The 23826-nt window shown below is 41.7% G+C and overlaps 1 protein-coding gene across 1 annotated transcript; it reads right to left on the reverse strand.

Annotated features, from left to right (window-relative positions):
- On the reverse strand, positions 1–22421 carry LOC103177446 (vang-like protein 1). The gene is made up of 9 exons (XM_042334304.1): positions 22357–22421; positions 20331–20377; positions 12358–12628; positions 10299–10431; positions 8573–9177; positions 4156–4289; positions 2646–2778; positions 1539–1773; positions 1–614 (listed from the first exon to the last, which is right to left on the reverse strand). The coding sequence occupies exons 3-9, from the start codon at positions 12426–12428 to the stop codon at positions 354–356; spliced, it is 1572 nt and encodes a 523-aa protein (XP_042190238.1). The 5' UTR covers positions 12429–12628; positions 20331–20377; positions 22357–22421; the 3' UTR covers positions 1–353.
- Between the last annotated feature and the right edge of the window lie 1405 nt (positions 22422–23826).

Here is a 23826-nt window from a genome sequence, read left to right on the forward strand (position 1 = left end):
TGGTAAATCTACATGCAAAAGAATAAGGTCTCTAGAGACAAGTAGAAAGACAGTGTACTTCTCTCAATACAGGAAATGCTTAAGGTTCCTAGAGGTCCGTTATGGTCATGCTGGTATCTGGAAGCAGGCTGGGATCTACTGTATCAGTCCATACCAAGCGGAGTAAGATGGAGAAGCCCATATGGTAGGTATACATGTTCTTAATGTTTTAGACCAGGAATCAGGTCTCCAGTATTACCGTTTGAAAAAAAAATCTAAAGATGGTCAAAAGATAACAACCCTCCCTTCCAAAGTGCAGTTGGATTATCTGACTGTTTTTGACATCTGCCACCTGGGTCAATGGCATGAACATCTTACACTGATGTCTCGGATTGAAGGCGCAACACAAACTTATGAGATTTGGGGTCGATGAACTCTTCTGACAGCTTAATGAAAGGAATCTTCTTCACTACCACAATCAGGCTGAAGTCAAGGCATTTCAATGTGAAAACCATGCCATCCTTCAGCCCATTGGTCACAGCCTCTTCACTGGTCAGTGTCCACTGGCTGGCCAGCCATCTGTTCTTATCGTATTGAAGAGTGGGCCCTGGGTTCAGGTAACGTTCCAGAAAGGCCTGAAAATGTAAACAAGAGGTGAGGGAGAAAATCATGGAGAAATTCAAAAGGGAGAGAAAACAAGGAACTGAAATTTGAGGGAAAAAAAGACCCCAGATTTGGTAAAGAGCGGAAACTCATAACAGAACACACAAAAAATTGAGTTTTGTGCATCAGATCTCAGTTTAAATCAATTCTAAAACAATCAATCTGAGAAGTAGATTTCAAACTCAATAATAAAAAAAGTAGTCTCACTCTATTTGGAAGAATTTGAATTTGAAAAGTGGTTTGTACAACAACCAGCATTAGCAGATAAAAGGTTTCCTATTTTGAGTTCTACTCTTAGTTCCAAAGTTATAACAAGAGCCATCACCATTTGTAACTATTAGACTTTGCTACATATTTCTGTACTGTGCTGGAGGTTATACGTTTTATGTTTTTCACATGTTAGAAGTAATTGAAGTTTCAATTAGATTCAATTATTATAGATTAAATTAACTACAGTGGAATGATGAATTTGTAATAATAATAAAAATAACAATAATGATTGCATTTGATATTGCGCTTTATCACATCTTCGAGGTGTCTCAAAGCGCTTCACAGAATATACTGTAAAGTGAATTGACTGTCTATTTTGTGGGCAAAACACAGCAGCCAATTGCGCACAGCAGTGTCCCACAAACACTCGTGGATTGAATGACAATTTTTTATTTGAAGGGATTATTACCGCCAGAAAAGCAATCCGCCAATAGGTAAACAGAGGCATGTGAAACTTGTCCAACATTTCACCCTGCCCAAGAATCGAATCATTATTTAATTAATAATGCAAGGGCTTTTTTCTGGGCAGATTTCATGCGTTTCACTTGAAAAAAACAGAAACTGACCACATCACAGAAGGGTTGGGGGGGTGGGGGTGGGAGAGATGGGATCAGATTTGGGAATACCTTTGGGGTCATGTTGTTGGTGACGCAGAATGCCAGGTGCTGCAGGATGCTCTCCATCGTGTGGTAATGCTGCTGTCTGGTAGTACGAAGATATTTCTGCAGCGCTCTCGCCATTGATGGAAAGATGGACTGTGCTGCATTCAGAGGGTCCATCACCTCTCCTGGAGCTTTCTGCTGCTCATCATCCTGAAGGCGCCTGATGTGAGTAAAAGCCTCTTCAACTGCTACCACCAACCTGCAGGAATGAGAGAAATGAAGAAAATCAGCATCAGCAGATATTTTCCTCCCTTCTGAAGTTGTCTTTCTGCTTTATTCATCCAAAACGACAGACTAAACATTAATGTCAACTTATAAATACAGCAGAGAATTAGAAGCAAGGTTTAATCACTGGAGTGGAATGTGTGTGAGGATAAACAATTACTGTACATCATGTAAGAACATGTGCTATGTGGAATGAGTGAGGTTATGTCTAAAGCGATTCTGGGTAGGTGCTGCGTACACTCCCTGTGATGAGAGAATGCTGTATAGTTCAGGACTTGCAGGTCTATTTGATCGATTACTCCAATCTCACAATGATAATTGGCTATTTATGAAACTTACAAAAATAGTAATTTGACTTGCCAGCAATTACCTCTGATGTAATTTGAGAAGTTGACACAATTAGGCACAATAAAAATACAAGTTATTTCTCTACATTCCCAAAACTATGCTACATCATACCCATAATAATACAATAGCCAAGTTTCGGAAACCACCAGGTAAACTACTGCCCTCTCAGGCATGGCTAATCTCTTCTCTTTCATGTCCAGCCAAGATGCGTCCATTTTGTGCCTGTCCTGTTTCAAGAGCTGAATGTCTGAACAACGGGTACCATTATAGTGGATAACATTTCTGATATCTACAATAGTACGCACCCAATGCCACCATGCGTTAGGTACCTTCAAATCAAATTGTGCAAAGCTAAAACACCTAGCATTCGGCCCTTGCAATAACTATTCACCACTGAGTTATTGAAATCTGAAACCAGCCTTCACGTTCTGTTTCCATGCATCACCTCCCTGAGATGGAAGAACTTCACAACACCACATGTTCAGTTAGGACCATTACCTTGCACGTCTCTTTTTTACTCGACGATCATGTTCTGCTTCCTCATAGTACAACTCATTGTGACTCGAATCACGCCTTCTTGCTGCTGCGGCAATCATAGCCCGAGACTGGCCAGCAGCATTGTTCCCAGGACCTGCGGAGACGGAAATTGGAGGAGATGGAAGATTTTTGCATTTCACAATAATTTCTGAATAAACAGGTGATCTGGCTTGGCTCACTTGTGGGCCCATATCACACAACCTTCTGACCCAGATGTAAAAAGGGTTTAAGATCACAAGTTTGACACTCTAGTGGCGTGCTGGGAGATGTCTGCATTGTTAAGTATATGCATTATCTTTTGGATGAGATGTTAAATCTGTTAGCGCTATTGAAAACAGAAGGGAACTTCTCCTGGGGCTACAACAAGATATCAAGTGGCTCAAGTTAAGCAGCTTTATAACAGATACTATTGGAATGGAGAGCTTCTTGCATAATATAGCAAACCTAATTAACAGAGCAGAAGTAGAAAGGAAGAGGTGGTAGAGGAAGGAGAATTCAAAAGGTCCAGGTTCAGTAGTTTTATAAATTGGATCACACAATGTTCGAATGGAGAGTCTCTTGGGTAGCACCTGATACCGAGGCTCATTAACCATTTTACACTTTCTGCATAAATAAAAACACCATGAAACAACCAGACGCAGGTGCTTTGTATTCTGTTTCACTAGCTGATTTATTCTCAAGAGTTTAACCGTCTGTTTTACTAGTGTACATAGTGCAATAATCACTTAAGTGTGGGTATTTTATCTCCCTCTCAATGGGCTAACAGTGAACCTGTATATGTCCTGCTTGTTGTAGGACAGTCACTGAAATCTTGCTGAGAGACAATATCGTTGCAGTTTGTGGGACTTGTGTGTGCAATTGGCTGCTTCCTGCTCTTGCTTACAAGTGCAGTCACCATACTTGACAGCAATTGCATGTGAAACAGTTTAAGCTGTTTCTAGGTTATACGTTTCAAATGCAAGCAGTATTATATAACGAAGCTGGCAAGAAGACAGGAGATGAAAGTCAATTCAGAACAAAAATCTAAATAAGTTATTCTATCATTATCCAGATGAGGGAGTAATGCGTCACAATTATTCCTTTAAGTAATTCGGTGCTCAATATTTGTACTGCCTGCAAACCCAAAGGCATACAAATAAAAACAATACCCATCCTCAGAGCTTTGCAAAGTTGATTCTGAAAAACCTGTAGCTGCCAGTTCATATTTTCATTAGATTTTAATTTAGTTGGAGGGTGGGACAAAACAATATTTTCAAATCTGCTGCAGAACTTGGGGGTTCAAAACTAAAAAAGCAGAACCACCAAAAAACTAATTTATAGCATCAATTAAAAACATTCAGCCAATTAACATTTTTACAAGTATTTTCTTTAAATAAGTTTTTTTTACATTTCTTTTTAAACAAAACCTTCATCATTAAAGAGCAGGGAAACAAATTTTGAAGGCCATACCCCAACATGGGGCATTACTTACCATCCACACTATAGACCTTCAGTCCAGCCATGTGTTTGGCTGCACGGGATTTTGCAGCAGTTAACAGTGCGGGGTTGTACACAGTGAAATCCTTGTAATAATTCTCTAGAACGACGAGCGCAGCCCGCTGGATACTGGAACACAAAAAGGAAGAAAAAGACTTTGATACAAAGCAAGCACTCATCAACTAAGCAATTTGCCTAATCCTCACTTGGGCCAAACAACCATCCTGTAGACAAGTATTATGCAAAAATTAATTTCTAAATGGGAAAATTGTTAAGCTACCTTTTGTGTGCAAAATAATTTTCCACCTCGCTCTCGGGAAGAGCCAAGAAGTGGATCAATAGGAACAAATAAACATGCGAGAACAAACACAGCAAGGTGGAGCTGTTTAGATTGGAGATTTGTATTCAAAACTTTGGGAAGCAACAAGCTGGTTAGCTGTGGATTTTTATGCTGTGTACGTAGCAGCAAAGTATCTCAGAGCTATTACAATTAAACTGAAACAAGTGATCATTTTAATCATAAATTTGGGAATAAGGATGTTTTTCAAATTATTTTATAATTTTCTGTCCAGCCTTTCCAGTAACATTTCCATCTTTGTTTCCAGAGGTGGTTAAGCACACAAGTCCACTCAGCCTACACATGTTCAAAATAATAGCCCTGCCAGAATAATAATAGGACTACAACTTGCATCCGGAAACCAGTCTTGCACATTCCTGGAACCATCTTACCCAGCTATGCAAAGTAATGCTACCTGCAGTCTGCTCACCTGCAAATGCATTGCACCTGAGCTCTTGCAACTGGCAGTGCAGCCTGAAAGGCTGGTGGTGGAAGCAGATTCCTTCAACGATGACTTTCAAAAGGGAATTGTATATATACTTGAAAAGAAAAAAAATTGCAAGGCTATGGGGAAAGAGTGGGGGAGTGGGACTAATTGAATATCTCTTTCAAAGCGCTGGCACAACCAAGATGGGCCGAATGGCCTCCTTCTGCGCTATAAGATTCCATGATTCTGTTCTAGTTTTAGGATGAGTGTACCCCATCACAATTAAAACCAGCAAATTCATTTTTTTTAAAAAATGAGATTTGGGTTAAAATCTTTTCTTACTGATCGACTTTCACTTTCACTCCCTCCCCCCGGTGAAAATTGGTGAAATAAAAATAATTTAAATGGTCTTTACAAATATTTACCAGGTACATCTAGCAGTGTAATGTCAAATTACTGCCACAAGAGATCCTCAGTGAACTTCATGATCACTCATATCTGTCTTAGCTCTAATTTCCATCCATTGGAAAACCGTTGCATACTCCACTAGAATTTTCAAATGAAATTTATCATTAACAATCCTCATATTTTTATGCCTGTAGTAGTCTACATTTAACAGAAGAATCCAATTATAAACCAGCTGATCTGTACTTCAGCAAGACTCGGCATCCCTGGGGCTTTGAGGAGGTGTACCAACCGAAGATGGCCTAGCATCCCAGAAACGAGTGTCATGTGGTCACAATAAATACAGACAGTCTTTATCCACTCAACTTGAGTGGCACTGTAAGTTCACAGGCACGGTCACACTCACACGCCGTATTTTTGTGCATTGCTCTGGGTTTTAGAGGAACCTGGAGGGCCATCAGAGTTTTGAATGCAGAAGAATGCAGAAAACTGCTGATTTGATCTCATACCCACCCTACCTTCAAGTTACAGTATCAATGGTCTCTTATACGAGGACAGTGTCCCAGATAATGTAAAGAAATATTTCTGCTGCCCGTCCTAAACCTGCACTTAAAAACACAACTGGAGTATGCTGCTGTCCTGCTGAGTCTGAAAATATTTCTTGAAGTTTATTGTCTCCATCCATATATTTTCTTTCTCCATGCACCCCATGTACACATGGAAATTCCCGAGACTTTGAAAATATATTTGAGCACCTTATATACCTCTAAGATTCCCTCAGAGATGTCTCTTTTTGAGGTTGAACGGACCTAGCCTATCTCTTAATTTCGAAAAACTCATCTTTCCAACATTGGAGATAGGCCTTGTTACAACAGTGTGTTCTATCCTTGGCAGTCCTTTCATGAGAAGAAACATTTAGACAGACCCATAAAAACCACACAAGAGGCTGAAAATGTGGGGTCAGAGCTTCTCCTCTTAGAAATGCAACAGAAGTATAGGATATAGTAGAAACCCTGGGAGAATACTCTTCTCGTTTGACCATGAATGCAAAATAGTTTCAAAGAGGCTCATTACCATAAGCACACAGCAGCCATGATAGCTAGGAATCTAGAGTAGAACTCAGAGAAATCTCCATCTCTCAACATAGTTTTGATATCAAGCCACAAGGCTTGAAATGGTCTAGGAACATTGCCAACATTGTCCATTTGGGTGTAATGTTTCCTCAAGGGGGAAAAAAAAGGTCACTCAATCCATGACTTTGTGGGACACTGCTGTGCGCAATTGGCTGCCACCTTTTGCCCACAAAATACAGTCAACTTCACAATATATCCTGTGAAGTGCTTTGAGACGTCTCAAAGAAGTGATAAGTTACTATATCAAACGCAAGGATTACTATTATTATTTGATAGGTCCCAAAGTACAAAAACATACACTATTACATTAATCATCGTTTCAATTAATCGCTAAATAGCTTTCTAATTCCCTCTGACAATTGTAAGAATTACACCAACCAATTTAATCTTTTTCTCTTTAGAGAAACTGGATAAAGTACATTCCATACACAAATTTAGTTACATCTCCAACATTCCTTTTACAATTGTGAAATAAAAGCCATTGCCCTTTGGTCTGAATATTAAATGACATGAACACATCTTTGAATGGAAAGCATTCAAAAGAAGTTCCCAAATAATAAGGACAGGCTTGAAAAGGTTAAGTAGGAATCAAATAGACATCTTCAAAATGATGAAAGCTTTGGAATACATAACTATGGAACACTTTGTCACAAGTAGTTACCGAGGCTGAGACTATTACATGCAAAAGGGAATTTAATAAATATTTGAAGAGAAGCAACATCGCATGTAGAGAGAAGGCAGAGAACGAGGAGAGTAGTTAACTACAGTGGAAGAGCTGGCTCGATGGGCTGAACTGCACTTTTTCCAATACTGCTATACTTCATTCCATTTCTCAGGTTTCAAATAGAAATCCACATTTGAGCTGCTAAACCAATTAACTAGGTACTCATTTATTCTCTGCAGAGATTGAACGGATGAGTACTGGGAACTCAAGATTGCTTTGGGATAGTACTGTTTCTTGGTTGCACCTTTCTTTCATTCCAGTGGGAACAAGTAGAAGCAGCAATTTCTGCCAGCCTTAGGCATCACTTTCTCTTTTCTCTCTCACCTCCCCACAAAAAAACAGCGAAAGGATTTGTAATGAGACAAAGCAGTACTATTCAGTCCAGTAATATTTTTTGAAATCAAAAATAACTGCTCTCCAGAGAATAATGAGAATGCTCTTTCAACCGTGTGCTGACTTATTGATGTTGTGACATGTAACTGGAAATGGCCTCTCTCTCCATTGCTGACCATTAATCTCTGAATGATGAAATGCCGATTATGCCTCAGGATCCATCCAAGACTTGCTGATCTGAATGGAGTTGGGATGCCTCAAGTGAGCCATATTGGACCCAATTCAGACACAACAGTCTTGATCCTCTTTCCGCGACTCTTACTTTTACCTCTGAGCAATGAGTGTTATCATTTCAGAATCCAAGATTTACCATTTCTGCAAATAACCCGAATAAGTATCAGGCAGTCAGTGAAGTACAAGAGACCTTCAGAAATTAAAGGATCTTTGTCTCAATTTAAATGATTGACCACAAAAGGACTCTCAGTTGCAAATACAAGTCAACTCCATAATCACAGCTCTGTAATGAATCTTAAGCACAGAACTCTTGAGATTGAATTAGTGTCAGCAGCCACTTACTTCATTTCAAGGAGGTGGGAAAAAAAAGAGTTTACAGTACTCAGCAATGCAACTTAGTTAATGATCTGAAATAATGTTTCAACACAGCATACAAATACAGGTCAACTGCAAATAGCAGGAGCTGTGGTGTTCATCACAGCAAGCGGCCATTGACAGCAGCTGCTCAACGGCAAGCATACACCACAGTTCCCTTCTTGCTTTCTTTTATTACCTCATTATAATAGAAGTCCTTACACACATACAAATAAGAACCTCAGTTTCGCCCTACAGAGAAATCAACAAACAAAATAAGTTCATCCATCCATTTCATCCATCACAAACAATATTTTAGAAGTGATTCTCTCCCTCCCACCCTCACTGGATTTTGTCCCTCGAGAATGATCACAAACCTCATCTCATGCACATTTCTCAATTTACAATCTCAGACAGATTAGAAACCTCACTAACTGCTCCTGGTGGAGTCGGTGTACCACATACCTCAGTAAGCCCAGGCTGTAGAAACGGGATTCTCCATCAGTTGACCGAATCACTTTCACAGTGAAGAGGGGCTGCAGCTGACGAAGTTCCAACAGCACAATTGCCAGGTAGTGGATGAACAAGAGGGCATCGACCAGGGAAACCGCATACTGAACAATTCCGTGATAATTGGGATCCCTGGAGTCCAGAATGCGCACTCCGTAGAACAGCCAATAGGACACCACAAACACGAAGATCAGCACCATCAGGAGTGCCCGGAACACAAAAACTCGAGGCATTTGCGCCTTTGGTTTGCGGAAAAAGAGTGCCCAGGTCCCAATGAGAAGGATGAGGAGCTTGAAGGCAACAGAGATGAAGAGTCCTTCACAAACAGTGCCACAGGGGTCCAGTGTGTCCCGCCACAGGATTTGAGGCAACAGCACGAATGCAATGGGGGTTAGAAATGCCAACAGTCCGAGCACAGCGGCAACCGTCATCCCGAAGTACCGAGTGCAGTTCAGCTCACTGTCGTCCGCATCCTTAGTGATTCTCGCTATGTCATCCTGTGATATACTGTGCTCTGAGGTGCCAGTGATGGCAGTTGTGGTTTCCCCCCAGTTATCATCCTGCAAGGCGCAAATGAGGGATCAGAATTGGATCTCACAAATCACTTGCAAAGATTAACACTTATTATGCTGTGAGGGGTCCAAAATGATTTTCTAAAAATCTTTTAACATGCCCATACAGAAGGTTTTGACACATACCATATGGTTTTGGATAATAATTACCCACAATATGCAACTGAGACATACAAGTGCTATCTATCCGCCTGTGCTTTATCTGCCAATTCAAGAGGTCAGATTTGTACTAATGGGAATACAGCTCCAAAGCATGTTAACACAGTAATTGATTGGTCTCTGGGCTACTGTAGTGGTTCGGGTTATGCTGGTAACACATTACTGCACCAGCAGAGCACTAGCTTCAGTAGGTCTCAACGGAACTAATGTCACCAGACAAATTAAAACTTGGCGTCTCGAATTTTTGGACAGCAAGGCCTAAGAATACAATAATAAACTCGCATTTGATATAGCGCCTTATGTCGTTGAGACGTCGCAAAGCGCTTCACAGCATATACTGTAAAGTGAATTGACTGTATATTTTGTGGGCAAAAAATAATTAAAAAAATAATAAAACAATAACAACAACAAATAAGGTAAAATAGGCAACCAAAAACCCATTAACTAGAGAATATGGGCTTTGGATGCTACTAGATCTATTATCTACTCAAGTTCTTGCGCTCAATGATGAAATGCGTTCCATTTGCACGCAAAGTTGGAACACTGTGTTTGGGCAACGCAATGTGCTGTGCCACTGTGCTAAGATGATGCGCATGCCAAGCGTTCCCAGGCAAATTCATAACAACAACACACTGTTAGGGAGGTACCAAGAGGAGAATATACATTTCCCCATGGCTGGAGTCTGTCTGAACTCAGCTGAAATAACTGAGGAGAAAATGACACAATTTTCCTCCGAATGAACGTTTGTCTAGAAAAGGCAAAACAACATAAGGTTCAATTTTAGAATTCTCCAGATACCGAGTATCTTTTGGACTGGCAAAATGTGTGATAGTTCAACAAAACACATATTTGTCAGAAATAAGCAAGTTACAGTTACAGTAAAATCTCTGTTAGGCAGCGGCAACCTCCAGCTTAGTCTTCAAGATGACAAAACAATCCCAAACTCTCACCTGCACTGTATCATCTCCACGAGTCGATTCATTGCCAAGCAGCGGCTCTGCTGGTGGTGTTTGGATGGTAACAGATTTCTCAGACCGACTCCCATCTTTGTGCCTTGATTTTTGCCGATCCCGACTCCTCTCACTGTGGGGGGGAAAAGGAGGGATGTGAAGGAGGAAAGATCGAACCAGGAATTTATTTCCTCTCAAATGATTCAACCGTAATATTCAGCTTCGATAAATTCTAATATCTTTTTCTTTAGAAGTGCAAATTACTGCCTTCGGGAAAGAAATGTGTTAAAGAGTGAAATGTGGCAAAGAGAATCCTTAGAACTCTCTTTCTTTCAGTCAGATGATACTGTACAGCACCAACGTGGAGTCCTGTAGCTCAGTGGTTAGAGCACTCGCTTTGCAAGCGAGAGACCTGAGTTCAATTCCAGGCAGGTCAGGGCGAAACCTTGGGCAAGTTTCCTTACTCCACACGCCTAATAATAATCCCTCCAAAACCAAAAACAATAATAAATTGGTCATTTTCAATCTACGACTGTTTGTGGGACATTGCTGTGCGCAATTGGCTGCCGCGTTCACCCTCAAATATACAGTCAATTCACTTTACAGTATATTCTGTGAAGCGCTTTGGGACGTCCTCCCGACGTGAAAAGCGCTATATCAAATGCAAGGATTATTATTATTATTATAACACCTTTCACAAAATCACACTCTCCTGGTACAGCAAGGATTCATCAGTTCTAAGTTACTAAAGAAAGTTCAAATTATCCAACCCATTAAAAGATTACAAAATAAACATCTGTTCTTTAGTTATTAATGTTATGAGTGTGTTCTTTTCATTTAGGAACCACTCTATCAAACTTGATTTGAAGCATTGTGACAATTGCAAACGTTTTATTGATCCTTATAACTGAAAGCAGAATCAATCGGCATTTTTTCTGGAGCGTAGTACTTACAGATTCATACTCTTTCCACAATTTGGGGGCCATATTCCAACACATGGCAGTCTTTAAATTCAGAGATACATAGACTACAGACTTTTTATTGAAAACCAACATTCAATCAATGAACAATTTGGGTGACCTTGGGGACCGCAATTCTCTCTTACAGTCATGGATTTTCCTCATTGGTGCTTTCAGAGTGTTAAAGCACAAGCTCACAACATTCAGTATGCTGATTTTCCTATTTAATGTGACCTTCCAGCAGCTCTTGACTTTATTTGGTTGGGCACTGTCATTTAATTTACTGCTGTCAGCTCCAATACCCCAAAATAATAATAATTTTAATTACAATTCCAATGGATTCAAACCAAAGTTATACTGGACTAATATAAAATGTGATTAAAAGGATGCACACCATTTTGTTGAATTGACAGTAAACAGTAGAGTATTTATTACACAAGTGAATTCACATACGTTTGCTACCCAAGGCCCCACATAGTCTGAAAATTTGAGGATTGGGGGCTCAAAATGATTCCTGGCTGTGAGAGCAGTAATTTAACCATGCTTCAACAGATACCGGATTCAATTTAACTCAACACAGGTTAGCATGAACATTCATTTCCTCACCCCCTAGTGTGAGCAACTGGGAAGGTGAAATCATTCTATGCCAATCGCTCGTGTTGCAAGAAAGATGGGGAGGGGGGGCATATGCCAGCCTCAACCGTATATTAGATAGATAGCTATTTACTTTGGGATGAAGGTGCCGGCACGACTTTAACCATAACTATTCTAATACATTTTTATCAATTTTACGACAAAAGTCTATGTTTAGCATAATAATACGAATAATAGTTGCGTTTAATATAGCTCTTAACACGTCAAGATGTCTCAAAGCGCTTCAAAGAATATATTGTAAGGTGAATTGACTGTATTTTGTGGGCAAATGTGGCAGCCAATTGCGCACAGCAATGTCCCACAAACGTTTAATTTTAACTTGCGTAATTTAACTTGTGGCTGAATCTTTAACAGACAAAAGTTCAGAAAAGCATTTGACAAGCAAGTGTGCTTCAGGATCATTTCTATCACCAGTTACAAAACTGTCCTGATGAAGCAATACCTACCCATGTCTGTGGGAGCTCTTGGATCGGCCAGAATAGTAGGAGTATCCAGAGTATGTGGATTCAGTGTCCATCGTTCCAGATTCCTTGGTGACCGGATGATAGATCGATTTCCCAAAGTTAACAGTTTTTGGTCTGGCTTTCTGGGGGCCAAACACTGGTTTAGGAATGGTCTTATCCGAACCAGGTGGTATGGTCAATAGCTTGATAGCATGGTTCTTTAGCTGGTCTATTTTGAAAGCAGGTCGGGGGACTTCTATGTAGAAACATTAACCTGAAAGAAAAGCAGGGCAGTGAGTGTGACACATTTACAAGCTTTTCAAATCGAGCGTAAGGTTTTGCAAAGATGCATTTACAAAGCAGTGCATTGGACACAGAGCTCAGCTAGTGTGATTACTGCTTTGGAGGCAGATAACCTATAGATGTGGAGCACAAGCAAATATTTACTAAATAAACGCAGACAATTGTATTTTGTAATTGAATTTTTTTTAACAAGTGGATATTGAACATGCCACAACAGTTCAGTCTCAAAGTACATCAGAAATACTTCTTAATAGTTTAAGGACATATTTATCAGAATGTAGGGAGGGGATTTAGTTATACATAAGATGAACCTAGCTACAGATATCTGTAACATTGTTCTCTAGGTTTCGGCTCTCTCTCTAGTCCACCATAGCAGGTTTGGTGCCGAATCTTGCGTTCAGTCATTTACTAGGTTTTTTTCCTTAGGTTTGAAGGAAAAAAATGGAATTCCAAGGAAGGTGCTATTCAATACACAAGTTATCCATAAAACATTGGATAACCCCAGTAGCACGCACACCACAGCGAGGGTTAAGAGTCTATCGAACACATAAATCCAATGATGTTCTAGAGTAGAAAATTATATTGGAAATAAATTTCAGTGTATTTTTAAAAAATTAAGCATTAAATGCATAAGATCGCTCGTTAATTTGTCAAAAAACCTTCATACAGCAAGAAAACCTCCTGTACCTTGTGCAACTAAATGCTTACCTAAACCTTAACTAAATGCAACAAAGAATGGGTAGGGTGTGTTCAACAAACCGATGTACTCAGTAAGTAAACAAAAGGAAAACGGTGTAAACCCTGCCTGCAGTTCTCAGAGTAAAAGTACTCTAATTTCAGGCAATTAAATTTGCTCTAATCTTACACTTTATTGGAAATAATTACTGGGAGTTTTCTTGAGCTCCGAGATGCTAGCCCACATGAAAGGCACCGACATGTTGTTGTTGTTTGTGTCATCACAGGACCCATTTGAAACTTGCTTGTTGACTAAAAACAGTGAAATCTGTGTTGGAAGCTTCTCCTAGCCTTAATAATAGGAGAGCTAATGAAATCTGTACAACACTGGATAATAAGGGTAACAGACTGAAATGTACATTGATGATAATTTCCTAATAATCATCCACGATTTTGTTTCTCCCTCCTGCAGTCAAGTCAGCTTGACTCAGTTGGTAACCCTCTCTCACCTTGGTTTGTAGAACCAAGACCTCTATCAGGACTTTAAGTTCCCAGTCCACGCTGGCACTCCAACGCAATGCTATGGGGGAGTGTTCAATTGTTGGAGGTGCTGTTCATCCAATGAGCGGTCTCAACTGCCTGTTCAGATGGATGTTAAAGATCCCATGACACTATTTGAAAAGAGACCCTTTCTCCCGTTGTCTGACCAACAATTCCCCAGATAAATTTTATCCTATACCTCATGCCCATTTGAGGGACATCATAGTGCATAAATTGGCTACCGTATTTGCATACAAATGCAGCAAAATCCCTTTGAAGCACTGAGATTTTTCAAGGCGTTTTGTCAAATGCAAGGATTTTTGTAAGTCTTCCCTCGTTTCATTTTTTCCCCCTACTACCCCAATTACCAATCCTCAAATTTTCGATCATTGAAGGCAGGATTGAGATTTGAAGCTGTACAGATAAATGGTGCATCCTATCACTTTGTGGTCCAGATTCCACATCTGAAACACCTCTGTCACCCAAATGCTAAAGTTTATTTTCGATCTAAAACATTTGTTTTGGTGCATTTTCATTTTAAAAAGTTTTAAGGCAACTTCCTAACAACCTACCAACCTGCCTCCACCCTCAGTTCAGTGGGCTCCGGCCTGCTTCACGTCCTCCGCCTCACCATTGGTGGGCGGGCCTTCAGCCACTCTGCCCCCACCCTCTGGAACTCTATCCTGCAGTCCCTCCTCCTCTCCACACTTGCCTCCTTCAAGATCCATCTAAAGACCCTCCTCTTCGACCATGCCTTCAATCACCCTCCTTCCCCCCCTGCCCCCCATCCTCCCCGATCCCGACCCCTAGCTCAGGTCCGAAACACTGATTGTCCAGTACCCTGGGACGTCCTCCCGACGTGAAAGGTCCTAAACAAATGTAACTTTGTTGTTATTCATTGGACAGTGCTAAGAATTGCATTTGTTCCTCCTCTCCAATTCGAGTATCCAATCATTTCCTTGTGTGTCACCTCACTTTGAATGGCAATGGCAAACAAAGAGGAAAGTTTGGTGTTGACCAAAAGCATGGTCAAAGAGATGTATTTTTAGAGGCTTTGGAAGGCAGAGAGTGGTGCAAACTTAAATGATTTTAGCAGAGTTCCAGAGAATCAGGGTAGAGTGACTGAAGACTTTACAGTGGACTGGAGGGTGGGAGGAATGAACAGTAGACCAGCAATGGGAGAGTGAAAGGTGCAGGCAGAACACAGCTAGGAGATCATAGAGACAGGGATGAGCAAGATTATGAAAGGCCACAACAAGACTCTAGATGTTGAAGTACAAGACACTGAGGTACTTGTTCCTTGGAAAACAATTGTACAGAAAATTGGTCATTCACTTCATCGCTGTCCTCGAGACATTGCTATGTTTGGCTCATTTGCCTTGGATGACTCATTGGACTGGACAGTAATTACCAAAAAGCATTTGGAGACTTTTGACAGCATAAAGCTTCATAAAAATACAAGTTATTTCCTGTTTTTATTTCCAGCCAATAATATCTGTACCTAACAGTCTTTGAATAATTGCATGTTTGATTCAATATACACCATCCAAGGATACACAAAAACACATATTTAATTATTTGTGCCAATCCTGATACAACATGCTAAAATGTAATAATGAAAGTCTGTGCATTTGTTATAGCACCTTTCACAGCAGGAAGATGTCTCAAAGCATTTCACAGGATGTACTCTTGAACTGGCAGAGGAATACAATGCTATGGCATATATTCAGTTGCAAATATTGCAATGCAAAATTAATCAAAGGGAATTAAACAGGTTTGACAACTTTTACAGACTTGAGCAAAAGTAATCTTTGCACTCTCAATGAATAAAAGAAATTGCCTTCCTTCATCCAAGAAAAATACATTAGGACAAAGAGTACAGAGGAGAGAACTATAGGGAGTCCTGTAGCTCAGTGGTTAAGAGAACTCGCCTTGCAAGTTCGATTCCCGGCAAGGTGAAACCTTGGGTAAGTTTCCTTACTCCACACGCTTGATAATAATCCCTCAAGAAAGAAAAATTGGTTACTTCAATCTACGACTGTTTGTGGGACAACGCTGTGTGCAATTGGCTTCCACGTTTCATCCACAAATATACAGTCAATTCAATTTACAGTACATCCTGTGAAGCGCTTTGAGACATCTAGAAGACATGAAAAGCGCTATATCAAATGCAAGGATTACTATATTATTATAACAATTGTGTCAGACGTTTTGTTTTAGCAGTGAGTGAGCTCTGAACTGAAGATGGAAGACAATACCATGTAAATGGATTAACACTGGTAAGACCTTCACTGCACATTTGCTGAGATAAAAGAATATCTGCACTTGACTGCAAGAAGTATTAGTGCCTTACAGTGCTTGTAAAGGGTACATGTATAGCAGAGCAGACAGTCCAGAAAGACTGCACCAAGAAAGCCATCTGCTCAATTACTTCCCACACTGAACACAGGCAGCTGCTAATATATGGCATCAAACAGTTTCCATCTAGTTCCAACAAGTGTTCTGCATCCACGTTCTACGGAGGCACTTTTTATCAAAGTCGCTGTATGTTAAATACAACCGTCTACTGCGACAAGCTCCCCAGTGAAACCGCGGTTAATAAATCAGTACCCATTGCTGCCAAATGTTATTTCTATTCAAGACTTCGTAACATTAGCAACCACCTCATTTAGCACATTCTCTCCAATCTCATCCATTCTCACTGTCGCTGGGTAACTTAGGGAGTAGAGGAAGGTTAGACTGAGTTCAATGAGGCTTTTGTCCTCCATTTCATAACCATTGTATTTCCAACCACAGAAAGTATTAGCAAGGTTTCCGTTAACAAAGCACATAATAAAAACAGCATTTGAATTTGTGGACAACTTTCCCCCCCCCCAAAGTATTGCCTGTTATTTCTGTGAACCCCAATACTGGCCTTGGGCCTCCTGAGGCAGGTCATGTATCAGGAAATCAATCAGTTTGTAGTACAGAAACTGAACGGTTGCAGGATCCACTACTGAATTGTGGGTTTTACAGCTGGCCCTATCTTCAGCCACAGCCTTGAAATCAAAATGATATTTCAATTGCCTCAAAATCCATACACTTTGGTAAATCATTGAACAAATGCATGTTTAATGCTCCCACAATGTAAAGGGGTTGTGAAAAGACATACCGAGCAGCAGGATTCAGGTTGTGTCTAGAGTTAGCGTTCAGACAGCATAAACCAAGATGAGGTGGTAAACCTGATCAGGACATCTTTTGATGCAAGAATATTACCGTTGTAAAACACACACCAGTTTTCTTAATAGAAACCACATCAGGTTCCACTGGATTTACAAGGGTTTTATATCTTAATGGCAGAACAGCATCTAAATTAATGCTAATGGCAAGATAACACTGTGCCAAGGTATCATATTCCATGCGATTACCTGAATGTGTGAAATAATGCATTATTCTATGATAACGGCATTAGTAATTCAATTCTGTTCAGTGTGACATTAGAGAGCAACATTACTGTGGGAATTCTTTCTCAAAGCTCTAGCCAAGACAACCAAACTGGTGTGATCCTCATTATTAACATGGATTGTTTTAGATTTAGCCAGTATGTGTAATGCCGCTCCATTTTCTATTAACATATATTTTGAATCAATGAATATACACCTTACCTCCACTACCAAACATGTTGGGCAGCCAATGATACTTAACTACACGGATTATTAAATCAGGTGAGATGAGAAAAGGAAGCAATTTGGCTTGAACTTCTTGTTTACCAAGCTGCGCAAGAAGATACAGAGGCGCCATAGATTTTTGAATGATCTGCTTATAAACCCTAAACCATAAAAGTGCAATAGAACAATCTTCACCTTCCCAATGGGATAAAAAGATTGTAAACATCAGTCTTGATAAAGCGCTTTGAGACGTTCTCCCTACATAAAGAACTATACAAGTGCAAATTGTTTTTTTATTGTGAAACTTGCCATAAACTACAACAATTATGTTACAAATATGGTGAAGCTCTAAATTGGACCAAACTTTGTAGTATTGTATTTGATAAATTTCTATGGATCTGATGGTGCCACACGATTTACAAAATGAACTTCTGCTTTTTTGTTAACAGGATTCAATATCCATTAGGGTAAAACAAGGTTATTTTGTAGGGATAGCATGTAAAATAATAGATGATCAGCAGTGAGGCATGAATAATGCATGATTTTAGATGACACTACAAGATAGAGAAATACAGCTCAAATATGTTAGAGGTCATCCAAATTCAGGATTAAATCACATATTTGAAGTTACTACTTATTATGCATTTTTTTTTCCTAAATGCATAATGGTCTGAAAACCCCCCAATAGTTACTGATAAAACAGAACTGACGTCACACTGAACATCAATTAATGGAAAACAATGGATACCCAGAAATAATCCCTTCCAAGAGATTCAGAGGACGTCAAACCATGACAGCAGATTGAGCATTCTGTTTGTCGCATAAACCCAGAGATGAGCTTTCATCCAAACAGCAACACTGCTTATGTCCAACTATCGCTTACCAATGAGAATGATAACATGGGCAAAATAGCACTCATTCCCTTCCACACGTTGCACTATAAACATTAAAAGCCCTGAATAAAGCATCTCATAAACTAAATATCCCTCTGGACGCTGTCTAATAAGAGCAATACTAATTATTGGTGGGGCCACTCTTTATGCTAAATCTAAATAAACACACTGAGGATATATTGAACAAACCACATTAATTATTTGACTGACTCAAAAATCGTACCTGGCTCACGCCCATGCTCCTTATTAGGCACATATAAGTGCCTTGAGACCTCCTCCCGATGTGAAAGGTGCTCTACAAATGTAATTTTGTCTTGTAGATACCTCACACCAGGAAAAAATTACAACAAATAGTAAGGCAGGAAAAGCATAACATACACATGCATGAGCAGTAACTTTGAGTGAGATTTACAGGAGCTTCAATCCTTTTACCTTCCAACTCAAGGAAACATGATAGACTGGGTTAACAGCCTCAAAGAGGTTGGCATGTCACTTGCATATGTGAAGTTCAAACTTACGAACAGTCATGTGGTCACTGCTCCAACTGAGACCTTCAACAAAAACAAATAGGGCAAGAAGCACAAACTGGAGCTTACTTAAGTCCAATTACTTCAGATTTGATAATGCTACAGAATTCAATACTCAGAGCTCAAAAAAATTACAATTAAGATTAAAGTGTAGTTTGCAACTTGCACGAGCGTGCTCATGTTTTTAATAAATGAGCTTAAAAGGGCCACAATTTCAGCAGCAAAGTCTCAAGTTTCATCCATTGTGATCCTGTAGTGCACACTCACAAGCTTGAGCAGCAGCAAACCTCAACACAATCAAGAATGAGGCGAACTGAGAACAACTATAAGCGAATAATCCAATCGAGAAATTTAGATGGCATCACAAACTAGGAGAGGATAAAGCTCGAGTGGTTTACAATCATCTGAATGTGGAGATGAAATTCCTGAGCGCTGGTATCTTAAAATTGCTCCCATTATTCAGATGTGCTTTGAAGTCTGCTTTAAGATAAAATTATCTGCTGCCAGTTGCCTCTAAAAGAACAGATTGCACATGTAGAAGCACTCCATGTCTGCAAGTCCACATCTACATCTACCCAAGCGTCACCATGCGAGTACTGCAGGTTCAACAGGGAAATAAGATAAAAGTTGATCACCAGGAAGTTCAGGACACATTGTGTGCTAAGCAGATATTGGGGATACAAGACAGTGATACCATCAACCAGTTGAAACATCATTTGAAAATGAAATGAGTAGTTATCTGAATCACAGAATGAGATTACTGCCCTGTAACCTCATACAAGATTTTTGGAATATATATTAAGAGAATTCATCACTACAGTTTTAAACCATTTGGGGACTTTTTTGGTGTTGAGGCAGGTAGCAAAAACCATCAAACGTGCTCTGTAGCTGCACGTTTGATGGTTTTTGCTACCTGCCTCAACACCAAAAAAGTCCCCAAATGGTTTAAATACCAAAGGTTAGGGAGTTTAAGGGATTTTTTTTGCTGACAACTATTAGTAATATCTTGATTTCCAGCTAGGTAGGGCCGAGTGACAGCTCTGCTATTATAACCACTCCCATTCTGTAAACCATCTCATTCATTAAAGCAAGTAGCTAGCTCAACTCTACTCTTTAGCAAAAGAAAGCAAAAGGATACTGTTACTGTCACCGACTCATTTCCACACCCAGCTCCCATTACTCTCCCGCCCTAGTACTTCAGCTCTGTTATCCTCTCTCAATGGCTCTGACTTCAAGTTGACCATTTTTTTTCTCTTTTAAAAAAATCATTGTTTAAGTATTCTTTCAAAAAAATCCATAACAATTTCTTCTCCCGTCCTCTGTTGGAATGAAACAATCTAGTAAATATACCTTATTTAAATCATGATAGCTCAAAATTAGTAATCACTAACCTGCTTGTCCCTTCCTTACAGTGGGGTGGACGAGATCGGGAATTCAGCTTTGTGGAGGGGAAAAAAACATTAAAAAAAATTATTTGTACGATCAATATTATCCAATTCTGTTTTATGAAGCAACACTGATTTGCAAAAATGGCTTTACAAAAATGCAAATCAGTATTTCTCCAGCTTTGGGCATAGTCACAGGTTCCAAGACTCACTGATGAGCCAGATAGGCTGGAAGCATCAACAGTGTCTTGGATTTCTGCAATCCTTCAAACTCTTGCTTACGTCTCCTTCCCCAAGAAGATATTTTATGCAAGGTACTCATTTTCTCAACAGTAAAAGGTTGAGTAGATCTAGATGTACTGATCCCGAGAATATAAGATTGCACAACGTTTACATTTGCTCTGTTGCAAAAACTACACGACGACATGAACAGGTGACAAAAACACATTGATGTAGGGTTCTATGATATCATTGCAGCACGCATAATGCTTTCGCAGAAAAACGTCCTCCCGACGTGAAAGGCGCTACACAAATGTCATGCTTTTTAAAGTTGCTTGATCGTGTAAAGTTCCGTTCGCTCAATGAATTTGCTTATTTTTCCCAAGGCGCGCCAAAATTCATTTCTCAGCAGTTAGGTCACAATGAACCAAATCCGAAAATAACGTAGTTAATCAAGTTCCCAGGATGCAGAATTGGTTAACGATGCACTTTTGTGATGAACCAGAGCAGCTCCGGTGTCTTCCCCACCCTCCCCCCACCCCCCCCCCCGCCAAGGCAGCACATTCCGAATCACCAAAGTTTGGTCGCGAGGCAGGACAAAAGGAAAATCCATTCAGTTTGTGGCACAACCGTAGCCTGGTACCGCTCGGCGGAGGTCGGGAGGGGGAGAAACTGTTGTTTCCCCCACGGGGTACAATGCCCATTGCTCAAGTGCATTCCAAGGGAAGTTCACCAAAAGCCTTTCAGGACAACTTGCAGTCATGCAGCGACGTTGGCAGAAGGGCGAGTCGGAAGGAGCGTCTGGAGGTGGGGGGAGGGGGAGGGGTGGAGGGGAGAGAGAGAGATGTTGGGGGGGGGAAAAAATATAGATTTTCCCCACAAAAAAAATCTGGTGTGTGTGTGTGTGGGGGGGGGGGGGGAAGAGAATAAAAAAAACTCCCTCAAAAAAATCTGCAAGTGGAAGACGAAACTGGGGGTAAAGCCCAATGGGGGGAGGGAGAGGGGGTGGGGGGGGAGAGGGGGGGCAAAACCCCAGAGACATCAAACCACTCTTCCTGACCCTGGATCCCAGGAGCAATCCGTGGCCGAGGTGAACGACGGCAGCCGATAATCTGGGGAAGAGGGGGGGGAGGGGAGAGGGGGGAGGGGGAGAGGGGGGGGAGGGGAGAGGGGGAGAGGGGGGGGAGGGGGAGAGGGGGGGAAGAGTGGGGGGGGGAGAGGGAGAGCTGCGGGGACTGGGCCTGAATCCCGAGCCCCGCGGCAGACGGTCGGGCACTCTGTGCATGTGATGAACAGGATTGTTTTACTGGAACAATTCCCCACCCCTTCCCCCCCCCGCCCCCCCCCCCGCCCGCGGCGCAGCGGGGCCCCAGCCGCCTGGTCCCCGGGGTAACCACACCACAACCCCCCCTCCCCCCGCCCCGCCCCCGCCCTGAGGCTCATCTCCTTCCCTCCCTCCCTCCCTCTCTCTCTACCCCCGGGAGACCGACCGACCCGCTCCTGGGAGGTAAATCCCCCCCCTCCCTCCCCCCCCAAAAAAAAACACCTCGGGGCGGTTTGGGAGTCGGGAGGCAGCGCGCAGCCTGAGCGCTAGGCCGCGTCCTCCCCCGACCCGGACAGAGAGGCCGAGGCCGTGCAGATTTCCCGAGGCCCCCCCCAAAAAAAAACCCAGGCCTTCCTCCCGCTCTCGGCCCCGGACACCCCCTTCCTTTCCCTTCCCTCGGGGGAGGGGAGGGGGAGCGCACGTTACATTACCCGGGGAGGGGGGGCTGGAGAGAGAGAGAGAGAGAGAGAAGCCGCCGCTCGCACTGACCTGGGGACCGGGATCCAACCGAAGCGCTCGGGGCTCGCGATCGGAAAACACCCGGATCCAACGAGAGAGGAGGAGGGGGAGGGGAGGTGGGGGGTGTGGGGGGGGGGGGGCGAGACCGAGGCCGAGGCCGGGAACGATTCAATGGGAGGAAAAAAAAAGTCACTCCCGTAAATCCCACGCTGACCCCGTCTGCTTGCCGTACGTCGCATGCGCAAAGGGTCACTGCTTCCCCTCCCTTGTCACGTGACGTGGGGGTTGGCCGCGCTTCTCTCACCTCTCCCCTGTGCTCTGCGTGTGTGTGTGTGTGTGTGGTTTACTTGTCCGCACAGCGCCCCCTCTGTTAAGAGACGGGGATAATTTTTTTTGCGGTTGTGGGGGGGGGGGGTTTCACTGAGAATTCCCAACTGAGCTTGTGACAAGAAACACAGCAAAAAAAACATCAAAACCACTTGCAATGCCACGCAAGGCAATACACGGTATAATGTAACAATCCTGGCATTTGATATGGCGCCTTAATAATAATAATAATAATAATCCTTGCATTTGATATAGCGCTTTTCACGTCGGGAGGACGTCCCAAAGCGCTTCACAGAACACACTGTAAAGTGAAGTGACTGTATATTTGTGGGCGAACACGGCAGCCAATTGCGCACAGCAATGTCCCACAAACAGTCGTAGATTGAAAATGACCAATTTATTATTGGTTTTTTTTGGAGGGATTATTATTAGGCTCTGTGTGGAGTAAGGAAACTTGCCCAAGGTTTCACCCTCTGCCTGGAATTGAACTCAGGTCTCTCGCTTGCAAAGCGAGTGCGCTAATCACTGAGCTACAGGACTCCACGTCTTCACGTCTTCGCGACGTCTCCAAGCGCTTCACAGAATATACTGTAAAATGAATTGACTGTATGTTTTGTGGACGAAACATAGAGTAATAGTAGTACAAAACTAATAATAGTGATGATCGCATTTCATCTATTGTGCCTCAGCACGTCGTCGCAATGTCTCAAAGCGCTTCACAGGATTTCACTGTTGCAGGGCTGACTATAAACGTTGCGGGTGAAAGAGGCAACCAATTTGAGCACTGCAATGTCCCAGGGACGGTCGTTCAAGGAATGACAAATTTCATCTGAGAGACTGTTGGTCAGAAAGTTTACATCCACCTGAACAGGGAGACGGGATCTCAGTTTGATAATAATAGCAATCGTTGCATTTGATATAGCGCCTTATCACGTCTTCAAGGCGTCTCAAAGCGCTTCACAGAATATGCTGTAAAGTGAATTGACTGTATACTTGGTGGGCGAAATGCAGCAGCCAATTGATCACAGCAGTGTTCTACAAACAGTCGTGGATTGAGTGACCAATTTCTTCTTATTTTTTTTAAGGAATTATTACCCCAGGAAAAGCGATCACTAAATGACTAGACAACTGGGTTCCTACTTACTGCGAGGTGAACAGAGGTGTATGGCGTAA

The sequence above is a fragment of the Callorhinchus milii genome, unplaced genomic scaffold, assembly GCF_018977255.1.
Source record: "Callorhinchus milii isolate IMCB2004 unplaced genomic scaffold, IMCB_Cmil_1.0 Scaffold4, whole genome shotgun sequence".
Lineage (NCBI taxonomy): Eukaryota > Metazoa > Chordata > Chondrichthyes > Chimaeriformes > Callorhinchidae > Callorhinchus > Callorhinchus milii.